At 39.6% G+C, this 16,871-nt stretch overlaps 1 protein-coding gene across 8 annotated transcripts in view; it reads left to right on the top strand.

Annotated features, from left to right (window-relative positions):
• Positions 1-16,871, top strand: part of LOC108702276 (disco-interacting protein 2 homolog A) — a 49,433-nt gene that overhangs the window by 8,372 nt on the left and 24,190 nt on the right. For 2 of the 8 annotated variants that reach the window (XM_041579249.1, XM_041579251.1), the window contains exons 2-5: positions 10,348-10,434; positions 14,576-14,695; positions 16,061-16,180; positions 16,387-16,629. In XM_041579249.1, coding sequence (XP_041435183.1) covers positions 10,348-10,434; positions 14,576-14,695; positions 16,061-16,180; positions 16,387-16,629 — 570 coding nt within the window. The remainder of the gene's footprint in view (positions 1-10,347; positions 10,435-14,575; positions 14,696-16,060; positions 16,181-16,386; positions 16,630-16,871) is intronic. The other 6 variants (XM_041579250.1, XM_041579252.1, XM_041579256.1 and 3 more) reach the window with 5 other exon arrangements.

Here is a 16,871-nt window from a genome sequence, read left to right on the forward strand (position 1 = left end):
GATATGTTTGGAACCCAGGTAACAGGTCTTTCTGCAGTTTGGATCACCGTCCCTGAAATCAACTAAAAAAACAGTTAAATATTTGAAAAAAGCCCAGTAGGAAAGTTTTGACACAAAATTACGATTTACAAGTGGATTCATAGAAAACTTTGAAACAACATGGAGATAAAATTCCAGATTCCAGTAAGACAGAGAAGTATAAATTCATAGCGTATTGCACAAGCAGAAATTTTCATAGTTGTAGCATTAGGTTCAAGCTTTCCTTTAAGGTTCAAAATTTAGTGTGGGCCCTCTTTTCTAATAAAAAGGTTATAAAGAAAATACTCAGGAATACCATGAAAAATAGAAGAGTTACAGTAATCTGGCCATTGTGCCAAAACTATTTTGAATAGTTCCAAGTCTAGAAGAGGAAAAGGAAATCTCAGCCTAAAGCCGGTAATCTTTTTACTGCCATAATGATAGTGGCACACATCACGTAGATATGCCAGACGAGAAAAAGTCAATATTCTCCTGTCTGCCAGTGGCATTGGCCCAAAATCGCTCCCGTGGGTGGATTATGAAGCAATTTCTGCACCAAAAACATTCTCCATGTGCATGCAGACAGGATGATGCCATGCCGGCCCGAAACTGTGGTGTGCCACTAGTATCGGTCTCATCTTCCTGGAGTATCTTTAAAGACAAATCTTTACCAGTAGGTAGATTTTTCCCCTATCAGCATTTTTGGACTTAACCAAGGAGTGGATTTATTTTTTTAATGACAACTTAGCAAATATAACTTCTGGAAGAAGCATGAGTTTGTTGAATTTGGCATTTCACAGGAGTGAGGAGCAATTTTTTTCACACACACTCACACTCTCTCTTTTCTTTTTCTCCTAGCTGGCACATCTATTTCAGAATTGTACTGTTTCAACTATAGAAAGTAAAGGTCCAACTGGCATGTAACTTATTGTTTCATAATTAGTAGAGAGGCAGTCTTCAGCGCTCTAGATGTTACAGAACTACAACTAACAGCTCCCTTTCTTCAGTTGAACTGGTGGCTGAATGCTAGTTTTTTGTGTCTGTCTTGGGTAGCTGCAGTTGGCTTTCGGGGCATTCCAATCCCAGTTACAAGTATTTTGCCAGGGTTTATCAGCCCATGGTTATAATTTAAACTTTTGTAGGAAAAAACATATATGTGCATGTTCTAAGGGTTTAAGCTATATGGGATGGAAATGATTCTTGTCATTAGCAATCAGGAGCTAGCAATGGAATGATTTGTTCAAAAACAAGCATATAAACTTCTTTTGTACTTGAGTGTTAGGGAGAATATTTATTGTGTTGTAGAAACCACTGACATTTCAAAAACATCAGGCTATTTCCAGCAGTATTTTCCTTATAGAAATGATAAACCATTTCTAGAATAGCACTTTGGTGTATCCATTGGGAATGTAGCTTCTAATTTCTGTTCTGATCCGTATGATAATTATTGCCTTAACTGTTTGTCAGTATAGTGGTAAGGATTAGTATTAAATATATATAACGACCTTTCCACCTCCCAACCACTGCTTCACAGCTAATCATCATAAATCCAGGTGGACATGTTTACTGTATGGCATAAACAGGCTTCAAGTTCTTAGGAATATTTCTGATGGAAGGAGGATTTTGACTTCACTAAACAAGCAAATTTGGGCCCAATTTGTCCACCCACATTCTAGTAGACTTATGAATATCCAAATTATGGAAATATCCATTATCTGGAAAACCCCAGCATTCTGAGCATTCTGGATAACTGGTCCCATACCTGTAGTGAAAAGAGGCTACATCAGTGCAACTTTGTGTCTTGAACAAAACACTTCAGGATTCAAATAGAATACATTTCTAAAAGAGCATCTCTGAGGTATGACAGACCCTTTGGAATAGCTCTTCAGTATTTGGCCAGTTTATTAAAAGTCACAAGAATGGAGTTAAATTCTCTAGTGCTGTGTGTATAGATTCCCTGACAATTTCAAAAATTTTCTCTTTAATGTTGTGACATGCTCAACTTTGATGTTGTGACATATACAACTCAAGTATAATTAGATGCTTGAAATTAAATGCATCTAAATGACATCTATTATGAAAAAATAGATTCCCCTGCTGAAGGTGCGGACTAATAGAGTCATCACTCTGGTTGGGAAAACAAAGATTTATGGGATTTTTTGTTTTTTCCAAAAATGTACAGCATGTTGAGCACAAGTATGCACATAATGAGCAAGTGCTCCAGCTGGTTGACAGGGGCAATGCCAAAATTACATTTTTCAATTTAAGGGCTGAACTTCCAGCTGCACATATCAGGGTTTTATCTATAATTAACAGTTGGTGAAAAGGAGCACCAGTTATGGAAAAGATGTATTGCACTGGGGGGTGCCTTACATTTTGGCATACCCCAGTGAAATAACCTTTCCTTGTCCTGTAATTTGCATTAATTTCATTTTGCAAAGCAAGCATATTGATTTTTCACATGCACTATTCTGGCAGCAGAGGAGTCCTTCCCAACTGGAGATTCACATTGTTTTCTTTAGTTACATTTCATTAAATCAGAACAATACAGTCAGATCATGTGTATACAGTGTGGTGACCCCAGCATTCAGCCTTTCAGTTTCTGCTTTCTCTATGTTCATTCATTAAATGTTTGTGCACAATGTCAATTTGTATTGATTAGAATATATTCTGCCTGTGTAAACTGCGTGCCAGACACTTGTGCATAATGTGGATTTTGATTAGTACGAGCAGTGGATAGAAATGCTTTGATTTATTCTGGCATATCAGATTAAACCCTAAACACAGAATATATAAATCCAAGTTGCACAGCCATACATTTAAAGTTTCTTTTTAAAGTAAATAAGTGCAGTGTAATATGTTCATGCAAACTAAACGCAGAGCTCTAAGAGCACATGCCTTCATATATGAAATTATATAACCATCTCAGTTCTGTTCTAATTTGGTATTTTCTCCAATTTAGGTCTATAAGCTCTTGTACAACCACACTGAAGTGAAGCAAACATATAAATGTCACATGTCTGCTGAGCACAGTGAAGCCATACATGAATTTAATTTGCATAAGTGAGTAAATCCCAAATTAGCACAAGAGGATAAAGGCCTGCTGTTTTAGCTTCTTGGAGGATCAAACCAAAAATGCATAATAAATGGTTTGTAAACCCCTTAACACAATCCCATTATTGGATGTATTTCCTATAATATGACAGCCTTGAAAAAATCAGAAAACCCAACTATGTACGACAGTATCTTACAGAGGAGTATTTTAAATGGCGTGCACCAGAGGAACATGTGACCTGTAAGTAAACATATAAAGTATGTGTTTAAGTTTGGGAGAGCAACCTTCATATACTGTTTTCTAATTTCATTTTAAATGAGTTTCTTAATGAGCTTCATGGGCTTTGGTTAGGTTATTGATCATCTTCCTGGGTTTGAGAGCCATAATAACATCTGTTACTCTCATTGTAACTGTCAGTTCTCTGGGCAGGCAGGGAGTCACTGTGATAGAAGGGCCTAAGATAGAGAGTAATTGACTATCATATGTAGGCTAAGTCCTGCCCCATAGACTCCATTAGGCAGGGACATCTTCTAGTACAAGGTAGTTGTTACACATTCTGTGTACATAAGATGAATGCATTAATAATATTGTAAACAGAAATGTTATTTGAATAAACGTAAACTCCTGTCCAAAAGTCAGTTTGGTAGTGGTTGCTACAATAATAATGTGTAAGTTAGGCTTTTTCTGTCATTCCAGTACTGTCCTGGGCATGTATCATCCCCATTAGGGATGTAGCGAACTGTTCGCCGGCGAACTAGTTCGCACGAACTTCGACTGTTCGCGTCCGCCGCAAGTTCGCGAACGTCGCACGACGTTCGCCAATAGGCGTTCGCGTCAAAATCGTTCGACCATTCGATCGCTAAAATCGAACGATTTTCGTTCGAATCGAACGATCAAAGCCATTGGATTGAATGAAATCATTCGATCGAATGGCTTCGATCGTTCGATTCGAACGAAAATCGTTCGATCGAACGATTAAAATCCTTCGATCGTTCGAATCGAACGATTTTCGGATGTTCGAAGTTCGCGAACTGTTCGCGAACTGTTCGCGAACTGTTCGCATTTTTTGCCGGTGTTCGCGAACGGCGTTCGCGAACACATACTCGGCAGTTCGCTACATCCCTAATCCCCATGATACTTAGAGCTATGGTTTAGTATCATAGGATGGTCAAATGGGTTAATTGTGCTCTTTCTCTCCATTAATAGGACCACTGCTTTGTGTTGTGGGAACACCCACTCATGCCCATGAATAGGAAGGCTAGGACTGGAAAGATGGATCTGGTTGTAGGCATTGTGCTGGAGGGGGAAGGAATCCGAGTCTAATGGAAAATGACTTCTTGTGACTTTGCTGTCTGAGAATCCAGGGAGTGCTATTCAGCAGAGCCTCCGGACATCCCTTAAACAAGAATCTTTGAAGGTGGACTGTCACCCCCCCCCCCATGCGATAGGTCACTGTTCCACAATTAATACCGGATGTGTCATTAGAACATACAGATTGTGATGTGGTTAAATGCTTTAGAAGTGATCAGATTTGTCTGATAAAATTTCTTTATAATTACAAAGGAATTTGTCATGTACGGCTTCAGACCTCTGCTTTAGGAAAGTCTGCTGTCTACCATGAGGATCAGCTGAGCCACTACAGCTCCTCTGTGCTTGGGGGTTAGTTAATAAATGGGTGGAGAAGAACCAGCATAGAGCGAGTAATGGGTTAATCTCGCTCTGTGGGGTGGAGAGAGCATCTCCCCTGCTTCTATTCAGAAAGGAACAAAGGGATGTGATTGTAGTGCACTGAGGACAGGGCTCCGATCTCACAAATCTGCTGATGCTGATCATCCTGGTGCTGGAAGCTTTTTCCTGGTTGCTGTGAGGATTGGGCCGGCATGGCCATGCTTTTTCATAGGTATGCACTTGCTTGACGCTTACTCATCTGCAGCCAAGGCTTTATACAACTGGGTATAGGAATATGCAAAAAAGTATTTACACTTATCCAGTTGCTTCTATGTATAGTGTTATATATAAGTGCAGTGGTGTCTGTTCAGCTGTTAGTGGGGTACTGCGAATGGTGGCCTTTAGGGTGAATACACACAGGGCTACTAGTGGCTGCTACTTGTCATAGCTACAAAATAGACAAACGTGATAACTGGCTTTGCTAAGATGATACATGTGTTTGAGCAGAGGCAATTCTCAGTATTGTCTATGGCAGGGCATTTTGTAGCCACAAAAATTATCTGCTACTAGTAGCTCTGTGTGTCCTCACCCTTAAGGTGGCCATACACGGGCCGATACAAGCTGCCGACAGACAGAGTCGGCAGCTTATTGGCCCGTGTATGGGGCCCTCCGACGGGCTTCCCCAATCGATATCTGTCCAAAAGTCGGCCAGATGTCAACCGGACTGGACTAAAAATCCTGTCGGATCGCGGCTGCATCTGTTCATTGATGCGGTCCCGCGATCCGATCGCCTTTTACCAATCATTAGGATCCCATCTTGGGCCCTAGGGCCCACGATTAGGGATGGGCGAATTTGACCCATGTTTCGTCCAAAAAAAAATGACGCTGACGCCCCATGGGCGTCCAAAAAATTTTTTCGCGCCAATTTTTTTGGACGGACATCTTTATTTTGTCGCACGACGCCATACAACTCTATGGGCGTCAATTCCGCGGCGAAACAAGGCGAAAAAATTCGCCCATCCCTACCCACGTTCAGATCTGCCCGATATTGCCCACCTCAAGGTGGGCATATTGGGGAGAGATCTGCTCGTTTGGCACCATCGCCAAACGAGTCTCCGTGTATGGCCACCTTTAGGCTGTTTGTGTCTGCAGCAGAGGGTAAGGGGGATGCAGAAAAAGAAGTTTCCCAACAGATTGGGTTGAAGCCCCTCATCAGTGTTCAGTCCATTATTTGCTTACAACATACAACAGCATATAACAGTGTAGCTGGCTAGGCTGAAGGAAATTAGATTCAGTTAAATGTTGTTGTCTCACAAAGAAATGAATTGCAGGTCATTTAATCTACATCCCATGCTGTTTATGGGGCGAGTGGCATAATATATAGATAGATAGATAGATAGATAGATAGATAGATAGATAGATAGATAGATAGATAGATAGATAGATAGATAATATGTCAACATATCTGGATACTTTGTTTAAATGGCGTATTGTGTGGTTCATAGGATGGTAAGAATGCTGTCTGCATTATGAGTTCACGTTTCCTCTGTACAGGTAATAATCTAGGGATAGGGATGGTCTGCAATGATTTCTATTCAGGTTAGTAGGATCTCAAAATTGTGACGAGCGTCAAATTCTTTTGTCGCGCGTCTTTTTTTTTGATGCACAACGCCATACAAATCAATGGGTGTCAAAAAAAAAATAAAAATTTGCCAATCCCTAATAATGAGCTCTGTATAAACAATTCATTTACACTTTGTATGACCTATTTTGTCTTACCGATAGACATGAATTATCTTGTCTTTGTACTATTATCTACCTCGAAACAATAAAATGTGGAGAGGCTTCAGTTTCCCTATTTACCCCGTTAAGCTCAATAAATAACAAACACCATAGATTTTTGTGGTTAAAACAATAGGCAAAAAGTATGTTCAGCACAAGGGATATATTGCTCCTTCAAGAAACATCCCATGTGATAAATTTAAATAGATTTAGAAATAAATAGTAAAATAAAAGAGTAGCACTTGTTAATATTCTGGATAATGTTGCTGTTATTTTGTATACTCATATTGCAAGATATTAGCTTTCTTGGCGGTGCTGAAATCCAAGAAAAGATCAGTAACCCCTAAACCTGTTTGTTGCTGTTAGAAATATTGTCCTCAAGCAACACCCTTCAATAATCCCAGGGATATTCAGTGATACAATGAATTTGACCTGTTCTAAATTGGGGAAAGGGTAATGTTCCAGTTTCACTATATATGTGTTGATTTGGCTAGAGCAACATGCTAATCTGAAATGAAAGTAATTCATTTCTTTGTTATGTTAATCACATCTCAAAACTAGATCTGAACTAATTTACAACTCCTAAAAATACACTTTATGGAGCATAGACATTTGCTAAATGTCTCTAATGACCTAACTGACCATTTGTATTTGTGGAAGGCACCCAGTATGTATTGTTTCCCCGTATAAAGGATTCAACAAAGATAATGCCGGAAATGTATTGCTGAAACCTACACGGTTTTTATCCACAGGCTTCTGGACAGCGCTGGTGATTACTTTGGCAGGGGCAGGGTTTCTCCAGCTGGGGCTGCCATAACAAGGCACTGGCAATTGCTCACTGTTTATCCACAGTGAAATGCCCACAGTATGTGGCAGGCTGGCAGCTATATATCTGCCATTTAAAGGCAGTCTCAGAATCCTATTACAAAGCTTATTTTTGCTGCTTTTTTGTTGTCGGCTCTGCCTTGTGCAGGGTCTCTTGAGATAAGCTTCCAGGCAATACAGAGTTCAGTGCATTAAATTAAACCCCCCAAGGGGACTGTTGTGTATTTTAGTCTTCCCTCTGTTTAGTTCTGCTTTGCTACCATTTAATTTTCCAATAGAGCATAGTGTCAACGTGGAACTCCCATTGATTGCCATTATAATGTGCACAGTTTTCCATAGAAATGGATTGGAAGACAAAAGAAAGGAACAATACATATTAAAAAGACATCCTTTGTTTTATTTTAAGAGTTGCTCATTAATTCAGTTGGTTGGTCTTATCTATAAAGCAATCTTGCTTCTATACAAGAAATGAAGGGTGAAGTATATGCCTGCTGTTCTATAAGAGGGCATTCCCACTTTCTTGGAGTTCCCTCATTATATGCTAATTTGCATAGGGTGCTTATTCATCTCCTTTCATTTGCAGCAGCTGCAGTATAAGAATCCTGTATGTATTGTATGTGTTATACTAGCCATCAAGAGTTTGATTCCCAATGTACATACATTTAACAAAAGTATGTGGCATGTAGGAGCGCTATAATGAAAATTATGCATTTGAATGCCTCAGCTGGCAATTTAGCTTCTGTAAACAATGCACATTGCCTGCTTATTGTGTGTCATGTGACCCCCTGACAGTACAAAGACCCCCTAAAGACCCACAAGACATATATTTTTTAAAAGTGTGCATTCTGCTGAATCCAACATAGTTAAATATGTCTTTACGAAAACATATTGCAAAAAAATCTAAAACACATAGACATACTGCTATAAAAAAACGGTAACAAACATTTCAGGAATTAGCATGCAATAAAAAAAATACAGAACAATGAAATAAAAAAATGATGCTGCAAAATGAACTGTTTTAGGGGGAAAATAAAAGACAAAATGAGAAAATAAAAACAAGGTGTGTGTGTGCATAGTGTACACGTCTAAAAGTTGTGTGTATATGTGAGTGTACAAATGTGTGCTGTACCATTTGTGTTGCAGGAAGGCAACTGCCACCAGTCTTGTGCAGTAGGAATTGCATGGGGCTGCAGAAAGGGCTCTATTCAATGCTCAAACAGTAAATATGAATGTCACATGTCTGTTTGGGGATTAACCCTACAATGACCATCTGCAGGACTGGCATGGCAGTTCCATTGGCTTGTTCTTCAGGGGGTTGCATTACCTCTGAATCTCTGCACCAACAGCAAAAGTCATTGGTGCAGACAAAAAACTCTGCCAAACAAAAGTGCCATGTTCTTGGATGCTATAGCCTTTACTTGGCAGCACATAAGAGATACATACTTGCAAGGCAAAGGGTTAAAATACACCACCTTTCAGTAAATGTTGGTATTAAAATGATTATAAATGGCGACAGGTTAGTCTCTGTAATATAAAAATGACGTCCTACCTGACTGAAATCTTTCAGATTACTTACAAGCGCAATTTTTACTACCCCATTAGTGATGCTACTGTAGAGTTCAGCAGCTGCTGTAGGGCTCCATGTAAACTAAGCCCAGTGTTGGACTGGCCCATGGGTATCCCAGGAAAACTCCCAGTGGGCCCAGGTGTCTTGCTTCTAACCATTTAGCCTTTTTCATGGTCATTCCCTATTTCTTTATAGGGAAAAAATGCATAATAATGGAATAATCTAGTAAGAAGATAATAAAGACTAGAATAATGAAGAGGTTGAGTAAGGAAAGGAGGAATAATAGTTTGGAAAGTGAGCACACAGTCTAAGGTTTTCTGGTGGGCTCCTGGCATCCTAGTCCTATACTGGCTGAGCCTACGCTATATCAGGAAGTTACATGTATGTTATTCTTACAATAAGTGATAACACATTAGATACTTCATTACCTTTGCATTGCTCTTGAGCCTCTAACTTCTATAACAAGCTAGCTCAACTTAAAAGGAAACCTGTGATCTCAGTGTTGTTATTTTATTCTGTTCTTTGTGTTTTGCAGTTTGTATTACAAAGTGCAAACATTGCTTACCAGAAATTGGTACAGTTTATGTCTTCTGCCGATAAAAGCTGCAGACAGACCAAGTCGGCAGCTTATTCGCCTTTGTATAGGGCCCTCCGATGGGCTTCCCCGATCCATATCTTTCTGAGAGTTGGCCAGATGTCGATAGGGCAGGGGTAAAAATCCCGTTGGAAAGTGGACCACATATGTTCGTTGATGCAGTCCCACACTCCGACCCCCTGTATACCTTTCATTATTATCCAATCGTTGGGCCCTAGGGCCCGATATCACCCACCTCAAAGTGGGCATATCGGGGAGAGAACGTTTGGCGATATCGACAAACGAGCAGATTTCTCTGTGTATGGCCATCTTTAGAATCCAGTGTTTACATGCAAATATTGCTTCAGCTGAAGATTGTTTTTTTTTCTTTTGCTTTTTAAAGCTTTCTGTCCATGAAGGGACTTAACACTTGTAAGCAAAATTATTATTTTTAGTTTTATACCCACTTTAAGGTAACTTTATGCATAGGGGAAACACTTTCCTTTGCATTCTTCAATTTCAACAGCAAGTAGTCAGCACAACAGGTTTCAAACTTCCAACATAGTGCAGATTTCCCCAGTAGCCACTTTCACTGGTATATACAACATTCAAATTGGAACAGAACTACTTCATTTCTTTAAGTTAAAATGCCTCGTTGCATCATTTTCTGGGCATTACAGCTATGTTTCAGGCACTCCTTGTCCCTTTATCAAGCGATAATTTGTTCTCAAGTTTTTCCTTAGTGAAGCTGCTTAATCAGACATATTTGTATAGTTCTAGTAGCGTAGTGACTTGATGTTCGTGCAACAATATTTTACAAATGAGACTTACAGTGCTCCTTGATGTTGTTTGTTTTAGGTGACATCACTCAGAAAGGCTATGAGAAGAAGAGAGCTAAACTACTGGCTCGCTACATTCCTCTCATTCAAGGTATAGTCAATGGCTGTAAGTATATGTTTTCTATGCGTTGATTAATGCACTGATTCATTTTTGCTTGTTTCTAATAGTGTGTGCTTCAGAAATGTGTTATAGAAGGGGTGCATAAGCCTTATACATCCTTGTAAAGCATGTGTGGGGTAGGGGAAATGTACTTGACTTCTTGTTATTTAAAATTCACCTTTTGTTCATATTTGTAAAATTGGTTTTTCACTTGGAATAAGAAATTACTTCTGCAATGCTGGTTTGTCAAAAAGGATTTAGTATCTGTGGTGGCGTAAAAGCATACCTTAAAGTATGCTGTGGGCAAGTGATAAGAAATGTACAAACTGGAGTTTGGCTTCCTATGGCAGTGATAACAATCCAAATACAACTGAAGAAAGTGGGACAACTCCACTGTTGATTGGGATGGATGTATACTTACTCCTTTGAGAAAGCGCTTGTTACATTGTCGACTCAAGGGGAGTCTTCCTGTTCTCAAAAAGAATGAAGCGGTATATTGGCTTGAATCGGTTAAAAATCTACTCACATGGGGCATGCTTTGGGTAGAAGTGCATGAAATCAAGTGTGCCCAATGTATGTTGTTATTGTGTATATTTTTCCCTGCTACTTGACAATAGCCATCAATATTTGAAGGATATGAGTAACTCAGATGTGCTTTCCAATGGCAGGCACCCTTTGAGGAGCTCTTCCTTTCAGTCTGAAGGTACTATGATACCTGGTTTTTGATCTAGTACTTCTGATTGTTATTGGAATAATAATGTTTAAAGGAGAAGGAAAGGGTAAAACTAAGTAAGCATTATCAGAAAGGTCCACCTAAATATACCAGTAAACCCTGAGTCCTTTGTCAAAAGAAACACTGCATTTCTTTCCTTCTATTGTGTACACATGAGCTTCTGTATCAGACTTCCTGCCTTCATCTTAAACCCCCCTTGCCCTGGGCGTGAGCATGCTCAGTTCGCCCCCTTCTCTGCTGTAATCTGAGCCCTGAGCTATAAGTGAGCAGGGAGAGATATAGATATAGGACTTGATGTCACACCAAGCTAACACTGCAGCTGCTATCCTAAACAAAATGCTTCTAGAGCTTTTTACTCAGGTATGGTAAAACATTCTCCAGAATAAATATAGTGTTATAGCTTGCACTATTGTGGTTAATCTGTTGGCAATAAAGTGCCTCCGTAGCTTTCCTTCTCCTTTAAATGGAATGTTCACCCAAAGGATGAAAAGAAGGTTCATTGGCCGCTGCTAAAATTGAGTAAAGTGATGTCCATTTTCTAACCGTTTTCTAGTAAATTTGTACCCGAGTGGTAACTACTAGTAATCAGTTACATTTTTGCTTTTAGTAGTCTTGCAGCTGTCTGAAAAAATATGATTATTCTTTGGTTGCTATGGGTTACTGCTTAGGTACAAATTTGGACAGATATTAAATAGATATGCATGGCTGGGAATGTAATAGGGAATTTAGTTTGTATGTTCTACTTGGTCTAAGATTCAAGCCCGGATTTCTCGGGCAGGCGCCCCTAGGCCTAGTGCCCGCCCACACTCCCCCCGCGCGCCATGAGCAAACGGCGCTATTGAATGGGGACGCACAGGTCCTCATAATGCGGATGGGCGGCATGATGTCCCTAATTTTTTGCTGCCCTAGGCCTGGGCCTATGAGGCCTCACCACAAATCTGGCCCTGCTGAGATTATTGTGAATGATGTATAAACCTTGCAAAGAGCTTCTGTATGTAGGCAGTATATAAATAAAGGATAATATAATAGAAACCAGTTTCTCTTTGTCTTTGTTATTATTCCCTTATCTTCTTTACCTGAGTACTTGTGACACAAAACTGGTAGTCAGTGCCTGTCCAGCCAAGACTCCAATTCCCACAATGCCTTGTATGTCATGTTGAACAGACCTGTGAAAAAGAATAACCGAAGCGTGCATGACATTGTGGGAAGGAAAGTCTGGGGAAGAGCAGTTTTCTGCTACATTGTTTCTTTACTCAGGTAAGCTGGGAAGCGAATACCAAACATAAAAAGCAACACGTTGCACATACAATTCTACAAAATGGTATAACCGGCTTTCAAGATCTTCTTTAAAATGTGATATGCCACAAAATGTGATATGGAAAACATGTTTTTTTCAAAACGCATCAGTTAGTAGTGCTACTCCAGCAGAATTCTGCACTGAAATCCATTTCTCAAAAGAACAAACAGATCTTTTATATTCAATTTTGAAATCTGACATGGGGCTAGACATTTTGTCAATTTCCCTGCTGCCCCCAGTCATGTGACTTGTGCCTGCACTTTAGGAGAGAAATGCTTTCTGGCAGGCTGCTGTTTTTCCTTCTCAATGTAACTGAATGTGTCTCAGTGAGACATGGGTTTTTACTATTGAGTGCTGTTCTTAGATCTACCAGGCAGCTGTTATCTTGTGTTAGGGAGCTGCTATCTGGTTACCTTCCCATTGTTCTTTTGTTTGGCTGCTGGGGGGAAAAAGGGAGGAGTGATATCACTCCAACTTGCAGTACAGCAGTAAAGAGTGATTGAAGTTTATGAGAGCACAAGTCACATGATTTGGGGCAGCTGGGAAATTGACAATATGTCTAGCCCCATGTCAGATTTCAAAATTGAATATAAAAAATCTGTTTGCTCTTTTGAGAAATGGATTTCAGTGCAGAATTCTGATGGAGCAGCACTATTACCGCTAACTGATTCATTTTGGAAAAAAATTTTTTTTGCCATGACAGTATCCCTTTAAGTGTCTTATTTACAGGTGTCTAGATGTATTTGTTGTTGGGCAAATGGTTTATGGGATACAGGATATCTATTATCCAGAAGCAACAGATTATGGGAAGGACATTTCCCATAAAGTCCTTTTATGCAAGTAATTTTTTAATGATTTCTTTTTCTCTGTAATAATAAAACAGTACATTGTACTTGATGTTAACTAAGCTGCATGAATCCATATTGGTGGCAAAACAATCCCACTGGGTTTCAGATGTTCTTTAACAGGCTTGAGTATGGCGATCCAAATTACAGAAAAGCCACAGATCCCGTGCATTCTGGATAATAGATCCCCATACCTGTATGTTCTTGGAGCATGTAATATAAGCAGCCATATTCTGTCCTTAGTAAAGATTATTCTCTTGTTTGGGCTCCACTCAAAGGCTTTTTTCTAAATAATGGAAACAAATTATTTTAAGCAATTTTCAAATGCAGTCTAATCAAACATTTATAAAGTAATTTAGATATGTTATGGCAGGTGAAAGCAGTATTTCAGTTCACTGGGTCTGACTCCTAAAACAATGTAGCAAGAAACATTTCTTCAGATTTGTTAATCAGTTGGCTTGGGCTACTTGTTTCAGGATTCATAGACAGAAAATGTAAGACAGACAGACGCTTCTTTCAATAGAACTCTCCTTTACAAATAACTTTAAAACCACTGACATTTTTAAATTGTTTATTAGAAAGTTGATTAAGTTACTTTTTATGCACGGTGCAAAGACATTTCTGTTTGATTGTGCAGGCACAAGTGTAGTTTAATTTGCAGAAAAGCTACCTTGTCTGCCCTCTCCTTTTTTAATGTTGCTCATTAGCTTGGAGTTCAGAGCCTTCTGCTCGCCCACTGCTATCAATTAGACAACCTGGCTCGATACTCAGAGATGTTTTCTTTACGTAGTTAATTGTCCATAGAGTTCTGTCAGTTCTGCTTACTGAGCCCTATTTCCCTGCTCACAATAAATTCAAGCAGAAACTTATGTGCAACCATGTTTTTCTCCTGCCTCAGATAAACAAATAGGTTTGTACCTCTGACTCCTTGTACTGGACTCTGCTCATTTTGTCTGTCCCTCTTACAACATCAGATTGCAGACTGCACACTTTTGGAATATAAATAAAATGGATTATTTGTTTTGCTTTTATATATTGTTGCAAATGCATGGGAAATATCCCTACACATGATTTAGCTGTTCACTTACAATGCCAAAGCAGTACTGGCTTAGTTATACCAGGAAATGAACGGTATTTGTGCCTGGTTTATTAAAGGCATATCTGTATACAATTCTTTCATTTTGTAAATTGCTCTCCTGGGGGCAGATTAGGCTGTTAGCTTTTCTTTCTGCTTGTAATCCTTTGAATGAACTCACTGAAATGTCCATATAGGGGTAGATCCTTCACTTCAAGCAGAGAACAAACTTGCAGGCTCCTCACAAATTTTAATAACGGCAAACAAGCAGCAGAGGTCCCGTTCCACCAGCTCAAGGGATGAACGCTTTAGATCGGGTGAGTGAGCAAATGAAAGAAGATTTAAACCCTCTTTAGACCTGCCCCTTGTGGTAAAGAAGCTCACCAAAAAGTTACATATGCAAGAGTATTCACCAATGTCCGAGATCTTGCTGGTAGCTTATATATGGAGATTGTGTCATTTTGGCTTTGCTATAGTACTGTAATCAGACAAGGGGAGGACATAGGAAACCTGTGTTTAAATCTTCCAGCTCTGGTTGCAGAACAAAGAACCCGGAGCCAGATTTACTCAGATTGGATAGAGAATTATTTTGCATAAATATTTTTATTTATGCATTCATTTACAGAGAGAATTATTTATCTGCTGGCTCTCGAGCCACGGTTTAATAAAGCAGTATAGCTTTAAAGGGATCCTGTCATCAGAAAACATGTTTTTTTCAAAACGCATTAGTTAATAGTGCTACTTCAGCAGACTTCTGCACTGAAATCCATTTCTCAAAAGAGCAAACAGATTTTTTTATATTCAATTTTGAAATCTGACATGGGGCTAGACATTTTGTCAATTTCCCAGCTGCCCCTTGTCATGTGACTTGTGCCTGCACTTTAGGAGAGAAATGCTTTCTGGCAGGCTGCTGTTTTTCCTTTTCAATGTCACTGAATGTGTCTCAGTGGGACATGGGTTTTTACTATTGAGTGCTGTTCTTAGATCTACCAGGCAGCTGTTATCTTGTGTTAGGGAGCTGTTATCTGGTTACCTTCCAATTGTTCTTTTGTTTGGCTGCTGGGGCAAAAAAGGGAGGGGGTGATATCACTCCAACTTGCAGTACAGCAGTAAAGAGTGATTGAAGTTTATCAGAGCACAAGTCACATGACTTGGGGCAGCTGGGAAATTGACAATATGTCTAGCCCCATGTCAGATTTCAAAATTGAATATAAAAAAATCTGTTTGCTCTTTTGAGAAATGGATTTCAGTGCAGAATTATGCGGGAGCAGCACTATTTACTGATTTATTTTGAAAAATTATTTTTTTCCCATGACAGTATCCCTTTAAGAATACAAACCTGATGTTGCTGGCCTACAGCTTTGAGTGTGCTTTAACCCCTGATAATCTGTTAAAGTGTGCTGGAATTTATAGTCCAGCAACAACATAGTAAAATGTGTTGCAGTGTTTACCTCTCCTTAAAAGAAAACTTTTTCTTCTTGTATGTTCCAGTTGGAAAATTGGCTATAGTCATTTAATTAACAGAAAAAAACTGCATGCTGAACATTAGTGCAAATCTGTATATTCTTTGGCTTTGCTTTAATCACACAGCTTCTAGGACTCGGTAAGAAACAAGGAGGTTCATGGAATGGCAGCCTATTGGTTCCCAGTTAGTCTCTGAGCTTTTTTCTTATCTACTGCAGATATTCACACAGAAGCTGTACAAGCTGCTCTGGCCAAATATAAGGAGAGGAAAATGCCCATGCCTTCCAAGAGACGTTCTGCCCTTGTCCAGCCCACTGTAGACACCTACACACCACCTGGTACTTACCTATATCTATCTTCTACCTTAACTACCAAAGCTGAATGGAATAGAGGGTAGTGTGCTCAGAAACCAAAAAACTTTCTTTTGTTGATCATACCTTGTTTTCTCATGCTTCCACCTGCTGTTAAACTTTTGATTTTCTAGAATGGTACTTGCTCTTTCCACCTGCTCATTTCCTCGCTGTCATAATTGTTTTACAAACAGACACGTCTTCTGCCTCGGAGGATGAGGGTTCATTGCTCCGCCAGGGGCACATCACATCCACACCGCTCCAGGGTCATTCCAGCATGGAGCCCTGGATTAGCAGAATAACCCAGGGCTCATCCACCTCATCATCTGCATCCTCCACCTCATCCCACCCAGGAGCCAAGCCTGCCGCCACCAACAGCTGTCCAGTCATCGCAGCTGCTACAATGCTGGCAGACGTCATGGCACATGCCCAGATGGGTCAGTATCAGGGCATGTGCTGCCAGATCTTATGGCACAAATTTTATAGGATTTCAAATCTAAGTGAATACTTGTGAGGGTTTTCATTACATTTAGCTTGCATTTTAAGAACCCTAGTTAGTATTAAATCCAGCAAATTAGGTGCAGATTACTATCTGATTTAATGTTAGAAGACAAGTTGGGCATAGGCCCCTGTCTTTTTGATATGCAGTGGTATATTTCCCTGCTCCTTTTTAAGTGCT

This window comes from Xenopus laevis, chromosome 9_10S, assembly GCF_017654675.1.
Source record: "Xenopus laevis strain J_2021 chromosome 9_10S, Xenopus_laevis_v10.1, whole genome shotgun sequence".
In the NCBI taxonomy this organism is placed as follows: domain Eukaryota; kingdom Metazoa; phylum Chordata; class Amphibia; order Anura; family Pipidae; genus Xenopus; species Xenopus laevis.